The sequence below is a fragment of the Pteropus medius genome, unplaced genomic scaffold (genome assembly GCF_902729225.1).
Source record: "Pteropus medius unplaced genomic scaffold, Ma_sr-lr_union100, whole genome shotgun sequence".
Classification (NCBI taxonomy): Eukaryota; Metazoa; Chordata; class Mammalia; order Chiroptera; family Pteropodidae; genus Pteropus; species Pteropus medius.
The window spans coordinates 4,860,046-4,877,029 of record NW_024348533.1 but is presented as its reverse complement, the minus strand read 5'-3'; the positions used below and the strand labels follow the sequence as shown (position 1 = coordinate 4,877,029).

The following is a 16,984-nucleotide window of genomic DNA, read 5'->3' as shown; positions in this document are numbered from 1 at the left end:
AAAGGGCATTTACAAAGAACCCACAGCTCACATCCTACTTAATGGTGAAAGACTGGAGGCTTTACCCTAAGATCAGAAAACAGACAAGATGTCCACCCTTGCCACTTCTATTCAACATCGCGCTAGAAGTTTTAGCCAGGAAAATTAGGCAAGAAAATGAAATAAAAAGTATCCAGATTGGAAAGGAAAAAGTAAAACTTATATTTGTAAATGACATGATCTCATACATAGAAAATCCACGCACCAAGAAACCTATTAAAACTCATGAGTTCAGCAAAGTAATAAAGGATACAAGGTCAATATACAAAAATTATATTTCTGTTCACTAGCAATGAACAAACCAAAAATAAAATTAAGAAAACAATTTTATTTACAATAGCATTAAACAGAATAGCATACTTAGGAATAAGTTTAATGAAAGAAATATAAGACTTACAATGAAAATTATAAAACATTGAAAGAAGATGTAAATAAATGAAGGTATTTCATGTTCGTGGATTGAAACACTTAAAACTGTTAAGATGGTGGTACTTCCCAAATTGATCTACAGAGTCAGTGCAAGTCCTATCAGAATCCCAGGTGGCTTTTTGTTGCAGAAATTAACAAACTGATCTAAAAATTCATGCAGAAGTCCAGGGGCCCCAAATAGCCAAACCATCTTAAAGAAACAAAGTTGGAGGACTCAAACTTCCTGGTTTCAAAACTTATTACAAAGCTACAGTGTGGTATTGGCATAAGGATAGCGTATGGATAAGTGGAATTAAATTCAGAGCCCAGAATAAACCCTTACGCTTATGGTCACTTGATTTGTGACGAAGGTGACAAGACATCTCAATAGAAGAAAGAACAGCATCTTCAACAAACGATGCTGGACAATTGAATGCCCATAAGCAAAAGAATAAAGTTGGACCTCTACCTCATACCATATACAAAAACTAACTCAAAAATGAATCAAATATCTAAATGTAAGAGCTAAAACTACTTTTAAAAAACCTTAAAAAATACAGATATAAATCTTCATGACCTTGGTTTAGGCAATAGTTTCTCAAATATGGCATCTTAAAGCAGAGCAACCAAAGAAAAAAGTGGATCAGTTAGGCTTTATCAAAATCAAACACCTGTGCTTCAACAGGGAAAAAAAAAAAAACTAAAATGATAACCCATAGAATGGGAAAAAATATTGCAAATCATATATCTGATGAGTCTGGTCTCCAGAATATATAAAGAGCTCTTACAACTCAACCATGAAAAGACAACCCAGTAAAAAAGGGGTAAAGGATTTGTGTAGACAATTTCCAAAGAAGAGTGACTGCTACTGGATATGGAGTGATAAAATATTCTGAAATTAGGTAGTGATGATGGCTGTACGACATTGAATAGTCTAAAAACATCTGGATTCACTTTGAAGGGGTGAATTTTAATGTTATATAAAAATGTACAAAAATGAAATCTTTTGTATGATTTCTCCTGGGACTCGAATTAGTTGGTAGTATGTTCTTGAGTTTCATTCATGTCAATGCATGCCATCATAATAGCTGTAGTTTAATTTTACTCTAGTGAGATGTTGCATTGTATGAATATTCCAAAATACATTTATCCATTTTGCTCTGTAAGATTCTTTTAGTTGTTTCTAGTTTTCTTCCTCCCCACACCCACCCTTACAAACCATTCTGCTCTGAACATCTGGTTGGTGCCAGCATGTGGGGGCTTCTCTGGAGTATAAACTTGTGACTGGTACTTGCTGGGTGGAAGATCATGCGCGTGTTTGCTATGTTAGATGTGCTGCAAGGTGTGTGTTCCCACTTAACTCTCAGTTCATGAGATTTGTTCATTGTTCCACATCTTTGCCAATGCTTGTTTTTGTCTGACTTTTCATTTTGGGCAATCTGGTAGGTACCATGGTATTTCACATGGTATCATTTATATTCCCCTTAATCATAAAAGGCTTTTATATTTTTTTGGCTATTTCAGGTTCCCCTTATGATTTTCTACCTATTGAAGCTTTGACCTTTTCCAATGGAGTCAGTTCTTTACACTGTCAGAATACTTATCCCTTATCAGTTATGTGTGTCGCATATATTCTCTGAGTTTTAATCTTCTCTTTTTAAACTTTGTATTTGGAAGTGTTTCTGACATATACTAAAGTGCAGAGAACAATTGAATGGATTCGATTCACCCATCACCAAGCTTCAGTTACCATGATGTGGCCGGTCTCGATTCAGCTAGTCCACCTGTTAAGCACACTCCAGGTTATTCTGAGGAAAATTCTAGACATCATATCATTTCATCTGTAAATATTTCAGTATATATTTCAAACTGATAGCATTCTTTTAAGAAAAGATTTAGTGCTTATCAAAGTAATGGGTTGATTTTCTTGTGTCCTCCAAAGATTACCACACAGACTATTTTTTCCTGTATCAAAAACATGGATTTAACCATATGAATGAGTTTCATACCTTGCACTATTTTACTGATATTCGAATTAGCCTATCTTCGGCCCGTGGGAGCTTTATTCAAACTGGTCCCTGCACCTTTTTGGCACAATCCTGATAGTCTTTGGCAGCTTCCTATGCTGGTATGAAAAAATGTTCTAGGTTCATCTTTTACATCTGCTGCTCCAGTCCTGGAATTAGCCATAGCTCTAAAGATTCCTGGTTCCTTTCCTGAGAAACGCTATTTAGAGGTCACTAGCTAGATGCCAGGGATTCTTGTTGCAACTGGATTGGTCAATTTCTAGGTCCTTTCAGGAGACAGATAAGAGATTTTTTCCCCCCTCTAAAGATAAAATACATCAGGCAATTATACTTCCAGTTTGATCAACCTCTAAGTTTTTAATTTAACCTTAATGATCTTATATCGGCATCTCGTTTCAACTTTGCCCAAAATCTTTTTTCAGTGATACTAACGTAATGCCTCATTTAACTTATCACAGAATATGCAGAGAATGGTCTCAGTATAGCAATGCCACCAGCAAGAGAAGTTTATTTCTAGAGTTTTGTCCTGGGGTATACCCACTCCCAGGAGTTAGATAAATTACTATAGTTTCACGTTATTGGAATAACTCCTCTTGGGCGAATATGCCACCACTGTCAACAAAGTTAGGTTTATTTGTTTCTTTTTTATTTCAATTTTTTAAAGCTTTAAAATGTTTTAATTTGGTCTTATATACCATGTAAAATCTTTACATGATTACGAAGTCCAGTTGGCAAAGTAAGACATTTAAAGAAATCTAGCTTTCTCTCCACCATATTGCCCTTTTCCCCAAAATTATGACTGGTCTCTCTTTCCAGAAATCTGCAGGAGGAGGGAGGCGGGCCATCACAGATACCCAGTGATGCTCGTAGTCTTCCTCATGTAAGCACTGTGACTTGCCCTCCAGGAATTTTCTGGGAACGTCCCCGTCTTCCTCAGGTGGAAGGTAGCAGGGCCATCTCAGGATGGGGACATTGGCCTAGCCCCCAAGCCCACCATCAGTCCCAACAGACTATAGCACACAGCATTCTCACAGAGATTCAGGTCAATATTTTAATCCGGTGCTTTAACTGAGGCACTATTACCAGACAGCCCACAAAGACAGCACTATGTCTAGTGCTGGGAGCCATTGGCTAGGTCAGGTTATGTCCCCACTGCCTTCTTCATGAGAGATGCATAACGGCTCATCTCATGCTCGTTAACATTTTTGTCCAGACCAGAGCTTTACACGAGGATCCGAACCCCTGCGGATCTCAGGGGCAATGTGTGACAATGAGATTTAAATGGAACCTGGATCCAGGTTGCCTCGTCCCTGTTCTGGTTTGACTATGAATGTGTCAAAATGGCCCAAAACTAAGTCCCTGAATATCCTTGTCAAAATAGAAACAGAAAAAGGCCAGAGCCATGTTATAATATAAAACAGGTAAAAAGGGATTCAGTTTGTCCACAGAGTGTTGTCCACGGGAGACATGAAGAGGGTGTGCTTCTCCCAGGGTCGTAATTTACCAACAAGGAACTTCCCTGGGCAGTCCCCTCCCCTCTCCCCCACACTTAGGTGGGCATCAGTGTTGTGTTCCGGGCCCTTCCCAGTACCCCTGCTCCTTAACCCCTTGTAGAATCAAAGGAATTGCAGTGGTGAGGTTGTTTCAGTGAAACCACAGGGGAGGCAAACACTCCCTGCGGCCCTCAACCCTGCCCCATTCCAGGGAAGAAATCGAGGCTAAGGCAGGAAAACAAACATTATCAAATATTAGCAACAAACGGCTTCGTTTGGAGAGTTCTCTCCAGTCTTGCTTGCTAATAATTCCCTTGCTTCATAAACAATTACAGGTGGCAAAATTCCCAATTAGTTTTCAAATACCGATCCCTGTCACCTTGAATTGCTGGCTTTGTGCCACCTGCCAAATGTCAGTGGTCTCTCAGTCTCCCCACCGCCCAAACACATACACAACATACACGATCACAGCACATGGTGGGGAGGGGTTGATATGACTGGCATTGAGGCAAGAAGACTCCAGCCCAAAACTGCTCTTAACCATGTTTATTAAGACAGAGTAGGGGAGGGGCACAGTCGGGCCTGGTGCAGGTCCCCAGCCTGCAGGTGGCAGCATCTCGTCCCCAAGCAGGATACTCAGGCCTCCACTCAGCCTAAGAACGTCAGGGCCCCCTAGGAAGGAGAAGCCAGGCTTGAGTGTGTCCCCCCGCCCAAGAGCAGGCGAGGCCCTGTCAGTGAGAGACCTCGGGGGAGGGCACAGCTTCCACTCTGGCTGGGTTTCTGGGCTGGTCATGACACCTGCTGTGCTGGGACACACATGGGCTGTGTCTCCTCGACAGGTGAGTCCCTACCTCACCCCCTCCATCCCTCTGCAGCCCCATGCCATTGAGAATGGTCCATCTGGTTCCCACCTGAGGCTACCGTGCTTCTCGGGGGAGGGAAACGAGGTGGGCCTGTCGTGGGGCCGGGATCCCTGTGTAGGGTTTAGAGGAGTGGACAGGGTACTTCCATGCGGGAGGCTGGGGGCAGGCCAGGAGGGCAGCGTGCACAGGGAGATGCCAGGTGCCCCCTTTACCAGCAGACTGTTCATGGCCCTCATGGCCTCAGGGCTCAGCTCGGCCACGCACTTCCTGGAGCCCTCCACCAGATGCTCCACAGGGATGCCCAGGCTTGTCAGCATGATCCTCAGGGGGTTGAGGCCCTTGAAATAGGAGTTGGCCACTGTCCCGGCCCCAGCCTCCACGGCAGGGGGGACAGTAGCTACAGTCGGGGCCGCAGGCTTAGCCATCCAGTTCATCCAAAAGCCCATAGCTGCAAACGCAATAGAGAAGAGTCACCCACCTGTGCCCAGGCCCCCAAAGAGAACTCCTGAGGACCTGTTTCCTCCAGGAGAAGCCCAGGGCCTCTACAACCTGCTAGCAGCCCTAGCCGGCCTCTCCCTCCCTCACTGACTGCAAAAAGCTATGGTCTAGCAGGGAGCTGGCTGGACAGAGGGTCATAAGAGGTGGCCTGAGGGTGAGCTCTGAGTATGGGCCCCGGCAGGTTTCCCAAAGAAGGGGAGACCTGGGCTGGGCCTTGGAGGATGACCCACAGAGCAGACGAATGTTCCCGGCCCAGGCCAGCGCTCACATTCTCACTAGGCTGGGAGGGCCTGGGGTTGGTGGATGAAAAAGGAAAACTGGAGTAGGCAGGGGCATGAGAAGAGGCCCGAAGGCTCAGTAAGGGGACCCTAATAGAGTGGCCTTGTCCCTCGGGAGCACTGGACAGACCAGCATAAGGAGCCTGCTGCCACAGGTGTGAAGGCAGCAGGGTCAGGACTGGCCGGAGTCGGGGTTGGGAGCCAGGCAGAACCATTGCCTGGGCCCCATGGCAGGGACAGGGAGCCGAGGCCGGAGGGCACTCACTGGAGTGGTTGAGCAGGGCCACGCAAAGCACCAGGAGGGCAGCGGTGAGCTTCATGGTGGGCTGCAGCTCAGTGGATGCACCTGGGACTGAAGACACCCTTCCCAGGGCTTGGCCTGCAGGCTTCATATACCCCATCCCTGGGCCTCCCCAGGGCTGGGCCTCTCCCACCCCTTTCCTGAGAAAGGTGCTGTTTGCTCAGCTAACTGAGCCTGGGCCAACTTCCTGCTCAAGCCGGTGGGCCCTGGGAAGCCCATGCCCGGGTCTTGGGACTTCCTCTTGGCAAGTCCTTTGGTGAGCGCAGGAATGAAGCCATGCTTTGTCTGCGTCAGGCCCACCCAGGCTTCTGCCCTTTCATAGAGCTTGCTGGCCTGACCCGATCTGGCCTCTTGTAGTCCTGCGGGCCTGGGAGTGAGGCAGGGGCAGGGATGTGACCCCAGGCCTTCCCCTGTTCCCAGCCTGGAATTATCATGCTGTGGGGTCCTCCTGGCTCCTTCTGGTCCTGGAAAGGTGAGGGAGGTTGAGTGGTTAGCCCTCACTCCCGGCCACCTCCCTGGTGTGGCCACTGGCAGCTACCAATGCCAACACAAAGGCCCAAACATTTTTCCGTCTTTTAAATCAGTCTTGATGCGAGAGTTTCGCACGGAGAACAAGCAAAACATACTTAACCCATGACACAGGCTCATAGGGAGAATACTTGACTTTTCAGGGAGAGTCTTGGAATCCTCCTACCTGGGTGACAAATGAGTCTTGACCTTTACAGCCTGGGGGGTCTTCAGCACCCCTGAGCCCCTGGGGCCACACTCACCTCAGCAGGGGCCTCCTGCTCTCCCTCCTGCGTATGGTGTGTGGCTTGTTAATAGCTGTGATCACACGTGTGTACAAGCATGTGGTCTCCATTCGTTTCTTACATTTTCCTTGACCATTTGGGGAGGTTTGTGTTATAAAAGTGTTTGGTTGGCCATTGTGAAAGTAATTTCAATAGGACACACATTTTCAACTTGGGAAAATTCACCTTCCAAGGAGTTTTCTAGAAGGAAGCCTGTTCTCAAGAAAGGACAAGACATTTGCGTTAGTGTGGGTGAGGCAAGGTGGGACAGGTGGCTGCCCCATGGCCGCACTGATGGTGCCCGGGCCTTGGCTGCTCAGGGGGCACTTGCTGAAGGGCATTGCTCTGTCTGGCCAGCCCCCTCCTGAAGAGCCCAGGACAGCTGGCAGGGCTACCTCCTCCCAGCCATTGGATAAGGCTGCCTCCCCCACAGGCGGAGGGTGCCAGAGCTGGAGGAAGGCCAGACGGGGTTTCCCTATGGGCTCCTGGAGGCCTGAGGGCTCCCCAAAGCAGAGGCTGGTTCCGAGGTGCAAGGGACAACAGCACAAGATGGGTAAGGAAAGCATGGCCACAGCAGAGCGGTTTCTTCAGGTTTCAAACCCAGATTCTGTCTCTGCACCCTTCCACTTCTTATATCAGCATGAGTCTCTTGTCTCTTTGAGACTTGGGTACAGGGGTCTCCCAAGAGCTGGGGGGGTTCATGCCAGCATGGGATTGGGGAGAAACATTGGCAGTTCCCAGGGCTGCCTGATCACTCAGGTCCCACCACAGCTGATCCACTTGGGCCTGCGGTGGGTGTGGGGGTCACCAGAGAATGGTCAGACTGCCATTCTCTCTGGGGAATCATACTTTCTTCAATGAACATTTGGTTGTGGGACTTGTGAGTGGGATTGAACACTGCCCAGGCGGGGACCTCTCCAAGCTGCGGTCACTGGATCCTTGACCCAAGGAACAGCGCAGGTAGACTTTGGGAGCTGACCTGGGGTACCTCCCACTGTGTATACAGGACCAGGGAGAGCTGACCGCAGGGATGGGCCAGAATGGGGCCGGAAGACAAGAGGAGGTGAAGGCTGCCATCTGTGCATACCCAGAAGCACCAGCTCCCTGGGCTCACGCATTCCGGTGGTCTCCCTGCACCCCCTTCCTGGAGCTCTTTATCTTTAAAATCCGCCCCCACTCTGCTCCTGGCCTGTGGTGGTGGGAGAGGGACTTGTCCCTGGCTTCCTGTGCTGAACAGTGATGGCAGGCCCCCTCACATGCACCCCAAGATTTCCAATTTCAAAAGTACATCCCCACAGCTACCCGGCAAAGTGTGTCATCATGTCCCCATTTCTCCACTGAGGAGGCCAAGGGACTTGCCTAGGCCCCAGAGTTGTAAAGGTCAAGGCCAGGATTCACCCTAGGCCAGCCTGACCCTTCACGAGATACTGGCTCCCAGTGCTGACCCTCTGAACCATCTGCAGCAGGTGGTGGGGGCAGCTGAGGGTCTGGCCTAAACCCAGGTGGTGGCATGATGGGCCAGGGGACACCTCTGTGTTAGTTTCCTGGGCCGACTAACACACACCACTCACTTCGTGGCTGAAAATAGCACATGTTTATTTGCTCACAGTTCTGTAGGCAGATGTTATGTGTCACTGGGCCGAAATCGAGGTATCGGCAGGGTTGTGCTCCCTCCAGAGGCTCTACAGCCTCTCCCAGCTTCTGGTGGCTGCCGGCATTCCTTGACTTGTGGGCTTCATCACTCCAGTTTCTGCCTCCGTGGTCACATGGCCTTCTTTCTCTGAAATCTCTCGGCCTCCCTCTGATAAGATTACATGTGATTGTATTCAGGGTTCACTGGGTAATCCAGGATATAATCTCCTCATCTCAAGATAATTAACTTCATCGCATCTGCCGAGACTCTTTTTTCATATAAGGTAAGATTCAAAGGTTCAGGATTTAAGACTTGGACAGCTGTGGAGTGCTTCTATGCCTACCATACCCCTAAACTCTGCACGGCCTCCTTCCCTGCCAGGCAAAGCAGTGGGGCCCGGAGGGGTGTCAGAGCTCAGCTGGCACAGGGAGAGGGAGCAAGGATAGGCAGCAGCCATCAGCATCCACCTGGGTCTCCCCAAGCCGGCTCCTGCAGACCTACCTCCTGCTGGGAGCAGGCTGAGGTGACATGAAGGTGCCCCTCCTGCTGACAACATGGTCAGCCTGTCCTGGGCAACGTTTGCAGGACATCCTTTGGGCCAAAGTAAACATTGGCACCTGGCCTGCTCCTCCGGGAATGAGGTGCTGAAGGTAGGCAAGAACTTTGGTGGCCCAGGGTGTGGGCCAAACACCAAATTTGATCTGTGGAAGGATCAGAGGCTTACTAGGCCCTGGGAGCCAGGTGCTCAGGTGGAGGGCTGCAGCCAGGAGTCAGCCGCCTCTGCCTGGGCCTCTCTAGTGGCTCTGACTCCAGCAAACACCTGCAGAGGGTGTCTGGCCATCACCATGTGGTGACACAGGCAGCAAGGCCAGGCAGCAAGGCCAGTAGCCCCTTTATGTCTGGCTGGGGGCCCCCCTCCCCTGAGGTCCCGGAAGTTGCCTTAATCTCTTCTCGTTCCCTTTTGGTCAGACCAGCATCTGAGCTTCTGAGTCCTAAGAACCCGCCGAGAGAGTGACTGGGTGATCTCAGGCAGGCAGACTGTGGACCCCAGCCCCGCTTCGGTGAGGCTGTGGGTGCTCTGGGCCCCGCTGCGGGCAGCGGGAGCCCCAGTTCCAGGCCATCATCTTGGTTACTGAGCATCAGGTTACTGAAGTTCTCTTGGGGGATCCTCAGTGCCCCCCTTCTGCTAGTTTTCTATGATAACTCTGTCATGTAGTCTCCTCGTGGTCACTGAAGTTTGGCGGCTGGTCTGGCCAGCCCCATGCAGCATGACTATCTAGTGTTTTAGGACAGGTATGTCATGTTGCTCAAGTATAAACTGCTCTTATTTCGCTTTCCGTGGCTGGTGCACACGCAGGCTTGGAAATACCCGCCTGGTGCCACAGAAGGTGGGCACGGTGGGCCCCCCAGCTTCCTAGGCCCCCGTAATAACCTAGTCTTGGGGACCCCTTAGCTGGCACAGCCTCCCTCTCAGGGAAGTCCTCCTAAGCCAGGACCACACCGGCCAACAGAAAGATTCCTCCCTCTCCTCCCAGGAGGACAGGTGGGCACCCCTGGGCCTCTTCTGGGAGCTCAGATGAGGCCATCCCAGTGGAGCCTTGAAGTGGCTAGAGAAGGAGCAGGCCAAGGCCAGGGCGTGAGGGTGGCTGGGCTCACTGGCCAGGTGCACAGCTGGGTGTCCCGCCCAGGGTTCACACCAGGAATCTGCCAGTACCCACCTCAGCTTCCTCTTCCTCATAACTCGGTCATCTGTGTCCTCAAGCTCTGGGCAGTGTCACCAATGTGTCCTGGTCCTGCCTCCATGGGCACTTCACTTGGGTCAATATTGATCTGGCTCCATCAAGCACTTCCTTCTGCGAAGGCCCTCCCTTGGGGAGGGTGGACAGGGTCAGCTGCCGTCCGCATGGTTTTTGCTGTGTGGGCTTTGGGTAAAAGTGATGGAAAAGCTGGCCTGCATGGCTTCAATTAAGCAAAGATTCCATTCTGTTTTTTTCCGAGGTGTCTTCCTTAAGGTTACAAGCTATAGGCAACAGTGCCAAACCTCAGACACTAATTTGGGCTCAGGGGGACAAACTGCTGTCCTCAGGAGCCTCCCATGAGCTTTTACCAGGCCCCACTGCTCTAAGGGGCTGTGCTGACACAGCAGCTGTGGCCAAGCCATATCCTGTATAATTAGGTCCAGTTGTCGTGTGTCAGCCTGGGCTGGAGTAGGGTCCCACAACCCGTGGACTAAAGAGGTAGCCAGTGGTGGTTCTCTAAATGGAATGGGGCTGGTGGCGTGGACAGTATTACCCTTCCAGACCGAAGAAATGGAGCTCAGAGAACATCAGTGACCTTCCCCATGTCTCCCTGCCAGTTCCAGGTCGGTCTGCACAATCCCCCGTACCTCTTCCCAGGACTGGTGCCCCCTGGGACTGCAAGGTCCCCCACTGTCCAGCACTCCGAGCAGCCGCCTGTCAGGTGAGGGGCTGGAGCTGGGTCGGACCCCAGGGAATGTCCCAGTCCAGACTCCAGACCTGGGCCCCACCCACATGGAGATGTACACACTGCCAAGTGAGGCCTGATCATACACTTAAAACCCAGGGGTTTCATAGCAACCCTTCTGTTACTCTTGTCTCAGAGGCTATGGCAGGGACCGTGACACCTGGCCCTCCATTCGTGGGCGGAGGAACCGCCTCTCAACAGGGGACTATGCCCGGCCACCGAGCTGCAAAAGACTAGCTTTGATGGATTTGGGTGGCATCGCAGAGCAGCACGGAGATGTCTCCCGGGGAGCCTCGCTCATGGCTAACTGGACCTTCACTGATGCTGCCCCATCACCTTCTGAATCCCTCAGTCCTCTCCTTGGCCCCTCTGAGCTCCTCCCTCTGCTCCTCTGGAGTTGCCCCTGTCAGTAGATCCCACCCCACATCTGGTTTATGGTGAACTTTGCCACCTTCGGCTCCAGCTGGAAAGTAAAGGGGTTTCTATCTCTACCTGCAAATGCTGGTGGCGCACCCCACTGAGGTCTGGGGCAGGAATGCCTCGCCGTCCTGCCATGGCGGCTCCTGAGTAGATGAAGAGCAGGTCCACAGGGGTGCTCACCGACCACCAGAACGCCTGTTTGGTCTTGTACAAGGGGTGCCTTTTCCCCTATTAATATCACTTTGACCTGAATCCTTCTAAAAACAGGCTGCCCACCTGTCTGCCTGTTGTGCTCACTGAAGGCCTCACATTAGCTGAGAATGCCTCTGTTTTCATTCTCAATGGCTGCAGCCCCAAATGGTCTCTCTGTGGTCCCTGACGGGGGTGTTTGTGTGCATGGGTGTCTGTGGATGAGGAAATGGATGGATGGATGGATGGGTCGATGGGTTGATGGATGAAGTGATGGGTTTCTGGGAGATGGGTAGATGGGTGAGTCAATGGAGGAGAGGGGTCAGGGTTGGATGCCACTGCAGACAGTATCTTTCCCAGTTGACTTTTAATGTTTTCAAAGGACAGACTTAGTGGGGGCAGGGCTTCCTCGATGTGGTCACTTCTAAGGGCATTTCAACTGTTATCACCAAAGCTCTACAAAGTGGCAAGTCGCAGATGAGAAAATGAGGTCCCAAGGGGCAGTGCCTGGCTCAGGATCACCCAGGTTCAGGTGCCACATCAACCACCCTCAGCCCTGAGCATCCTGCAGAGCCCAGCCTGGTCCAGGCTCTCTGCCTGGCAGTTCGGGGCACCAAGGCCTTGCTTGGTGGTCCCGAGAGCAGACACCCTCTCGGTGATGCTGCAGTCCCCTCTCTGAACCTGCATGTGGACATCTGGTGGGGCTGCCCCGGGATGTGGGTGCTGGACAGCATCCTGCAAACTCTCTGTGACTGATTATATGGGCTGAGCACTCGCCTCAAGAAGAAAAGTGGCCTACGGTGGCCCACCATGGAGAAGAGGAAGCCAGCGTTTGTGCTGGAGGACTGCCCTTGAAGACTACTCAGGAAAAGGGTTTTTTTTCTGCGTATCCAGCCTGGATAAGGACCCAGCTAACCACATAGCTCCTTGTCCGTGTCTCCCAGCCCACAGCCGTCCTCTGCCACTCTTCCGAGCTGCCTGGGTGCAGCCAACTCTGCCCACCAGGCCCCACCCCACCCCATCTGCAGATGCATGCTTCTCAGAGCATAAACCTGAGTCAGAGCACACCACGCCTTTCCCCAAAACTTCCCTCTGACCTTGAAGTAAAGTCCAACTCGTAATTTTGGGCTTCCAGGCCCTATAGGATGGGCCCCTGCTGACCTCTCCTGCTCACCTCCCAGCCCACTCCTTCCTTCTCAGTGAGGCCTTTGTAGCCAATCTTCCTCCTGTGCAGAGATCTGCCCATGTGCCACTCCTCACTCCATGGCCTGTGAGCTCCATGGGGACAATGACTCTGCAAGTGCCCCACAACACAATGTGTGGCTCCAAGCAGGGCCCAGGAGCTCTGCCTCCTGGGTGCGGGTCCCTCAGCCTGTAGTGCCCGACCAATGGCATCAGGGGACACTCAAGCGTGCCTCTGACTTCTCCTAAAGGAGGCGGTTCACAGCTCTGGCAGAAATAAATACCAGTGCGGCACTGGGAAGGTGGGGAAGTGGGGGGAGGAGTGGGTGGGCACCCAGGAAGGGCTGGGGCCTGAGAAGAAGAGAGGGGAGGAGAAGGTTCCTGGGAGGCGGGAGGGGCCGAAGGACCTCGAGGTGGGACTACACCGTTGCCTGGTGGCACACTTCCCATGGCCACTTCTCCTGCTGGCCAAGTTTTCATTCACACCTGGAGTCCTTAGTGCTCTGGGGAGTAAGAGTGGGGCTGGGACCTGGAGACACTGAGTACAGCCCCGAGTGCCCAGCCCAGGCAGAATCAGAGGAGCCCAGAAGTGTGAGCGCGGGCCCACCTGGAACCAGGTGCACGAGGAGCTGGCTGCACCACACGTGGATGTGCCTGGGCTGGCACCCTGATGGCCAATGCCTGGGCTGAAGTGTTCATCCAGGGCAAGTGGCTAAATTCAACCAATGATATTATGTTAAATATAGTGTTAAAATGTCCAAACCCAGTGGGAGAGGTGTCTTTTTTATATTCACATTTCGGTTTATTATAGAAGTAAAAACAACAAATCCACCACCACCAGCTGCCTTTGTGGGGCGGGGCTCTTCTCATGAGAGTTAAAAATGAGGCTTGAACAGTGGCATCACAGCTGGAGGGTGGTAGGGTGCAGGCCCCAGGTCCCAGAGGGGTGCAGAGGGCTGGATGGGGCAGGCACAGGACCTGGCCCACAGGGTGGCTCAGGGTGCTGGGCTCTGTCTGCTCCCCTGGACGAGGTACCCACAGGACTGTGCTGACAGCCATGCCTGGCCCACACATGCCTGGGTCCAACCTACGGCTGGGTCCAGGGGTCATCCCTCCTGAACCTACAGGGCTGTTGCTGGACCAGCCCTTGTCCGGAAGCCTGCTGAGTCTGCATCCAGATGGCCAGTGGCATGCCCCCATCTGCAGCCACTCCTGTGCCAGTTGCTCACTTGTGAAGTAATGTCACAAAGGCATCGCTGGGCAGGGTTGTGAAGGGCCCTGCCACACTCTGCTGGCTGGAACTCATCTTGCTGGGTGGGGATCGAAGCCAAGGTCCCAGCTTGGACCCTGACTTCGGAGTCTAGGTGCACACTCAACCAGCAAGGTGACCCCAGGTAGGCGCTGTACCCCTCTGGGCATCCTGAGATCACAGGCATCTGTTTCATGTGGGGAGACAAGAACTGGCAGCAGGGACCCAGGCTGGGCTGTGCTCTCAGGCCCATGGGCCACCGGTGCTCAAGGCCTGGGGCAGCATCTGGTTCTAGTAGGAGGGGACAAAGTGCCATGTCACTCTAGACATAAAGTAGCTATTAGGGGAGCATCTTTGTAGTGTTCAGAAGCCAGGCTGGGTGCTTCCTGGTGTCCTGGTGCCTCCCGAGCATCCTCTGCTGGTGGCTTTGGGAAAAAGGGGTCCAGGTTCAGAGGTCTCTGCTATCCGTTCCTTTGGTGGCCTGTCCAGTGGCCTCATGGGGCTGATGATCAGGTGGGAGGAAGGCTGAAATCAAATCTTCGCAGAGAGCTGGGGCTTTAGTGAACCCATTCACTGTAACTCAAAGACTGCCATCAACTTTATTATTATCTTGTTAAATAGTTTAGATCTTTTTGAAACACATGGTATGCAAGGGCGCGGTAGGTTTTTTGCCCAGCACATTTTTGTGAGTGACAGTAAAGGTGACACAGACAGGCAGTGTGTGTGTGGGGAAGGGCCTGGGGGCCAGGCCCTGCACCTGTGTCATGCACGTGGCTCCTATGACAGCCTCTGGACCCTCCACCAGGCAAACCTGAGACCCAAGTCTCACAGTCAGGTGACATCAAGAGAGCAGGTCCAGTGGGGACAGCGAGGATCACTGTCACATGTGCACTAGATGTATCCTAAAGAAACAATACACAATGGGGGAGTTTTGTTGGCAAGCCCTTGCTCGCTGCACGGCCGCCTGTCCTGCAAGCGTCTCGTGGCGTGACAGTGGGCTGTTGATCTCTGTGGTGCTGACTGGGACGGGGGGGTCTCTCTCCTGCCGTGGGGTGGGGGTGGCTGGGCAGTGTGAGCTGGAATTGGGGCACGGAGCTGAGCAGATTGGCTCCAACCTTCAGAGGGTCCTTGGCCGCTCCCCTCTTAGGGCCGAGGCTTGAAATGCCAGGGCACTGACGTCAGGCCAGCAGGCAGAAAACAGGGTGCCCCTGAAGCTGTGAGAATGTCTGCTGATTGCCTACTGGCATGAAGCAATGCTGGGAGGCCCTCTGGGCCCTCCCTGCAGGCTTCCTGGGTAGAATCCATGGTGTTCATCTCTCATTCACAGCATGGGAGGTGCCTCAGGTGCAGACCCAGGCCCTGGAGGGAAGAACCGGGTGTTTCTCAAATGGGGCTCTTCCAGACTGTCAGCTGCTTCGTCTGATTCTGGGCCAGGCAGGAGGGGCTGGGACCTCCTCCAGACATGGCCACAGCTGCGTCTGCTATGATGGCACCAGCTGCAGGTCAGGACAAGGAATCGTCTAGATTCAGAAAGGCCTTCCCTGGGCTCCCTTCAGATTGAAGTTATGAAAAGTCACAGCAGCTCAAAGAGTCTCTGAAGTTCTCATGAAAAACAATCTGTAGACTCGTTCTTCTCACACTCAGGGGAAGGCGCATTGTAACTGGTAGTGTGGCAGAGCCCATGGCCCCTGGTGGTTAGCTGCTTGGCTGGGCTCAGGGGAGGACCCCCTTCCAGTTCCTTATTTGTGCTTTGAGATAGGAATATGGTACACCCCTCTTTGGCCCTGGGGAGGCAAGTGAAAAAAGGCCTTCCCCAGGGAGGGGAGGGCTGCGTGGAGGGACAGCATTTAGGGAGGGGCTTGGGAGGCCGCAGCTCAAGTTTGGCTCCACCAAGATCACTGTGACAGTCAGACTCTCAAATTCCTTATCAGAAAACGGGGATCACGCCACCGCCCACCAGGGTGAGAAGAAGCGATCAAAGGGACATTCCTGTGGGAGCTCCTGGCCCAGGACTGGGCCCTGTAGACCCTAAGCTATGTGGAATCTGATCTGAAGGGGAGAAGGGCTGTGGGAGTCCATGGGCCAGCCCTGGGCAGTCGTGGTAATGGTGTATGGGGGGCCCTGGAGCCTGGGTTTTGCTCTCCATAGCTAGGAAGAATGCAGACAGGGAGAAGGAAACACCTCCAGGCTGAATCAAAGTAGATGAGCTCCCAGCCTGGGCCCCAGCCCTCTGCTCCCCGACTAGGCACACCCTCAACTATGGGAGGCCAGAGCCTGGCGGGCTTTGCTGGGGCCTCCTTAGCAGCTGTTGTCTGCGAAGAAGGGCGCTCGGGCTGATGGGGTGAAGTCGCTCTCCTTGCGCGGCCCTACCAGCTCCCCGTACTCGCTGTTGTAGAACACCTGGCCTCCCCGGGCTGCCCGGTCTGGCCGCCGCCGCCGCCCCTGGGGGTCAGGGTGCACCCTGGTCACGTCCACATTCCAGCCAGGTCCTTTACAGCTGCCGAGACAGGGAAGGTGGTGTCAGTAGGACACGAGGAAAGAAGAGACTGGACCTGGGGCAAAGTGAGTGCAAAGCCAACGGAAGCACACGCAGATTCCACCTAACTCGCAAACCAGACCAACGTGACTGTTGGCAAACACTGGCGTTTTCTCCGTCCCCAGCCTGGGCATGGGACGACAGACAATGCCCAACTTCATCTCCTCACACCTGCTTCTTGCCCAGTCTTGCCATAAATGGCACCAGTGTGGACTCTGTGGTCCACGCATCTGGTTGTCATTCTTGCTCCCTCCCTTCCCCATACTCCCCATATCCAATCCATCCAGAAGTCCTGTCCGTTCTATCCCTGACCCTCTCTTTACGTCCTGCCCCTGCTCTGGAGCAAGCAGCCACCACTGCGGGCTGTGCGCCATCCTCCCAGCACATCTCCGCCCCCACTCATCCCCCGCTCTAGTCCACTCCTCACAGGTCCTTGAAGTTAGATGTCCTTCTCCTGCCAACATGCCCTCCAGTGGCTTCCCATCCCTCCCAGCATGAAACCTAAGCTTCTCACCCTGATCTTGGAGGCCCTGCAAATTCCAGCCCCGCCTGCCACTGACGACCCTAGGATGCTCCCTTCTCAGCTCTTGCTT

At 52.6% G+C, this 16,984-nt stretch overlaps 2 protein-coding genes across 4 annotated transcripts in view; both read right to left on the bottom strand.

The window, feature by feature from the left end:
• Positions 1-4,502: 4,502 nt before the first annotated feature.
• On the bottom strand, positions 4,503-5,926 carry SCGB3A1 (secretoglobin family 3A member 1). The gene is made up of 3 exons (XM_039880331.1): positions 5,872-5,926; positions 5,043-5,278; positions 4,503-4,639 (listed from the first exon to the last, which is right to left on the bottom strand). The coding sequence occupies exons 1-3, from the start codon at positions 5,924-5,926 to the stop codon at positions 4,616-4,618; spliced, it is 315 nt and encodes a 104-aa protein (XP_039736265.1). The 3' UTR covers positions 4,503-4,615.
• Positions 5,927-13,414: 7,488 nt separating this feature from the next.
• FLT4 (fms related receptor tyrosine kinase 4) overlaps positions 13,415-16,984 on the bottom strand; it is a 41,524-nt gene continuing 37,954 nt past the window's right edge. For 2 of the 3 annotated variants that reach the window (XM_039880215.1, XM_039880217.1), the window contains exon 30: positions 13,415-16,355. In XM_039880215.1, the coding sequence (XP_039736149.1) occupies positions 16,154-16,355 (202 nt within the window). In that variant the 3' untranslated portion in view covers positions 13,415-16,153. The remainder of the gene's footprint in view (positions 16,356-16,984) is intronic. The other variant, XM_039880216.1, reaches the window with a different exon arrangement.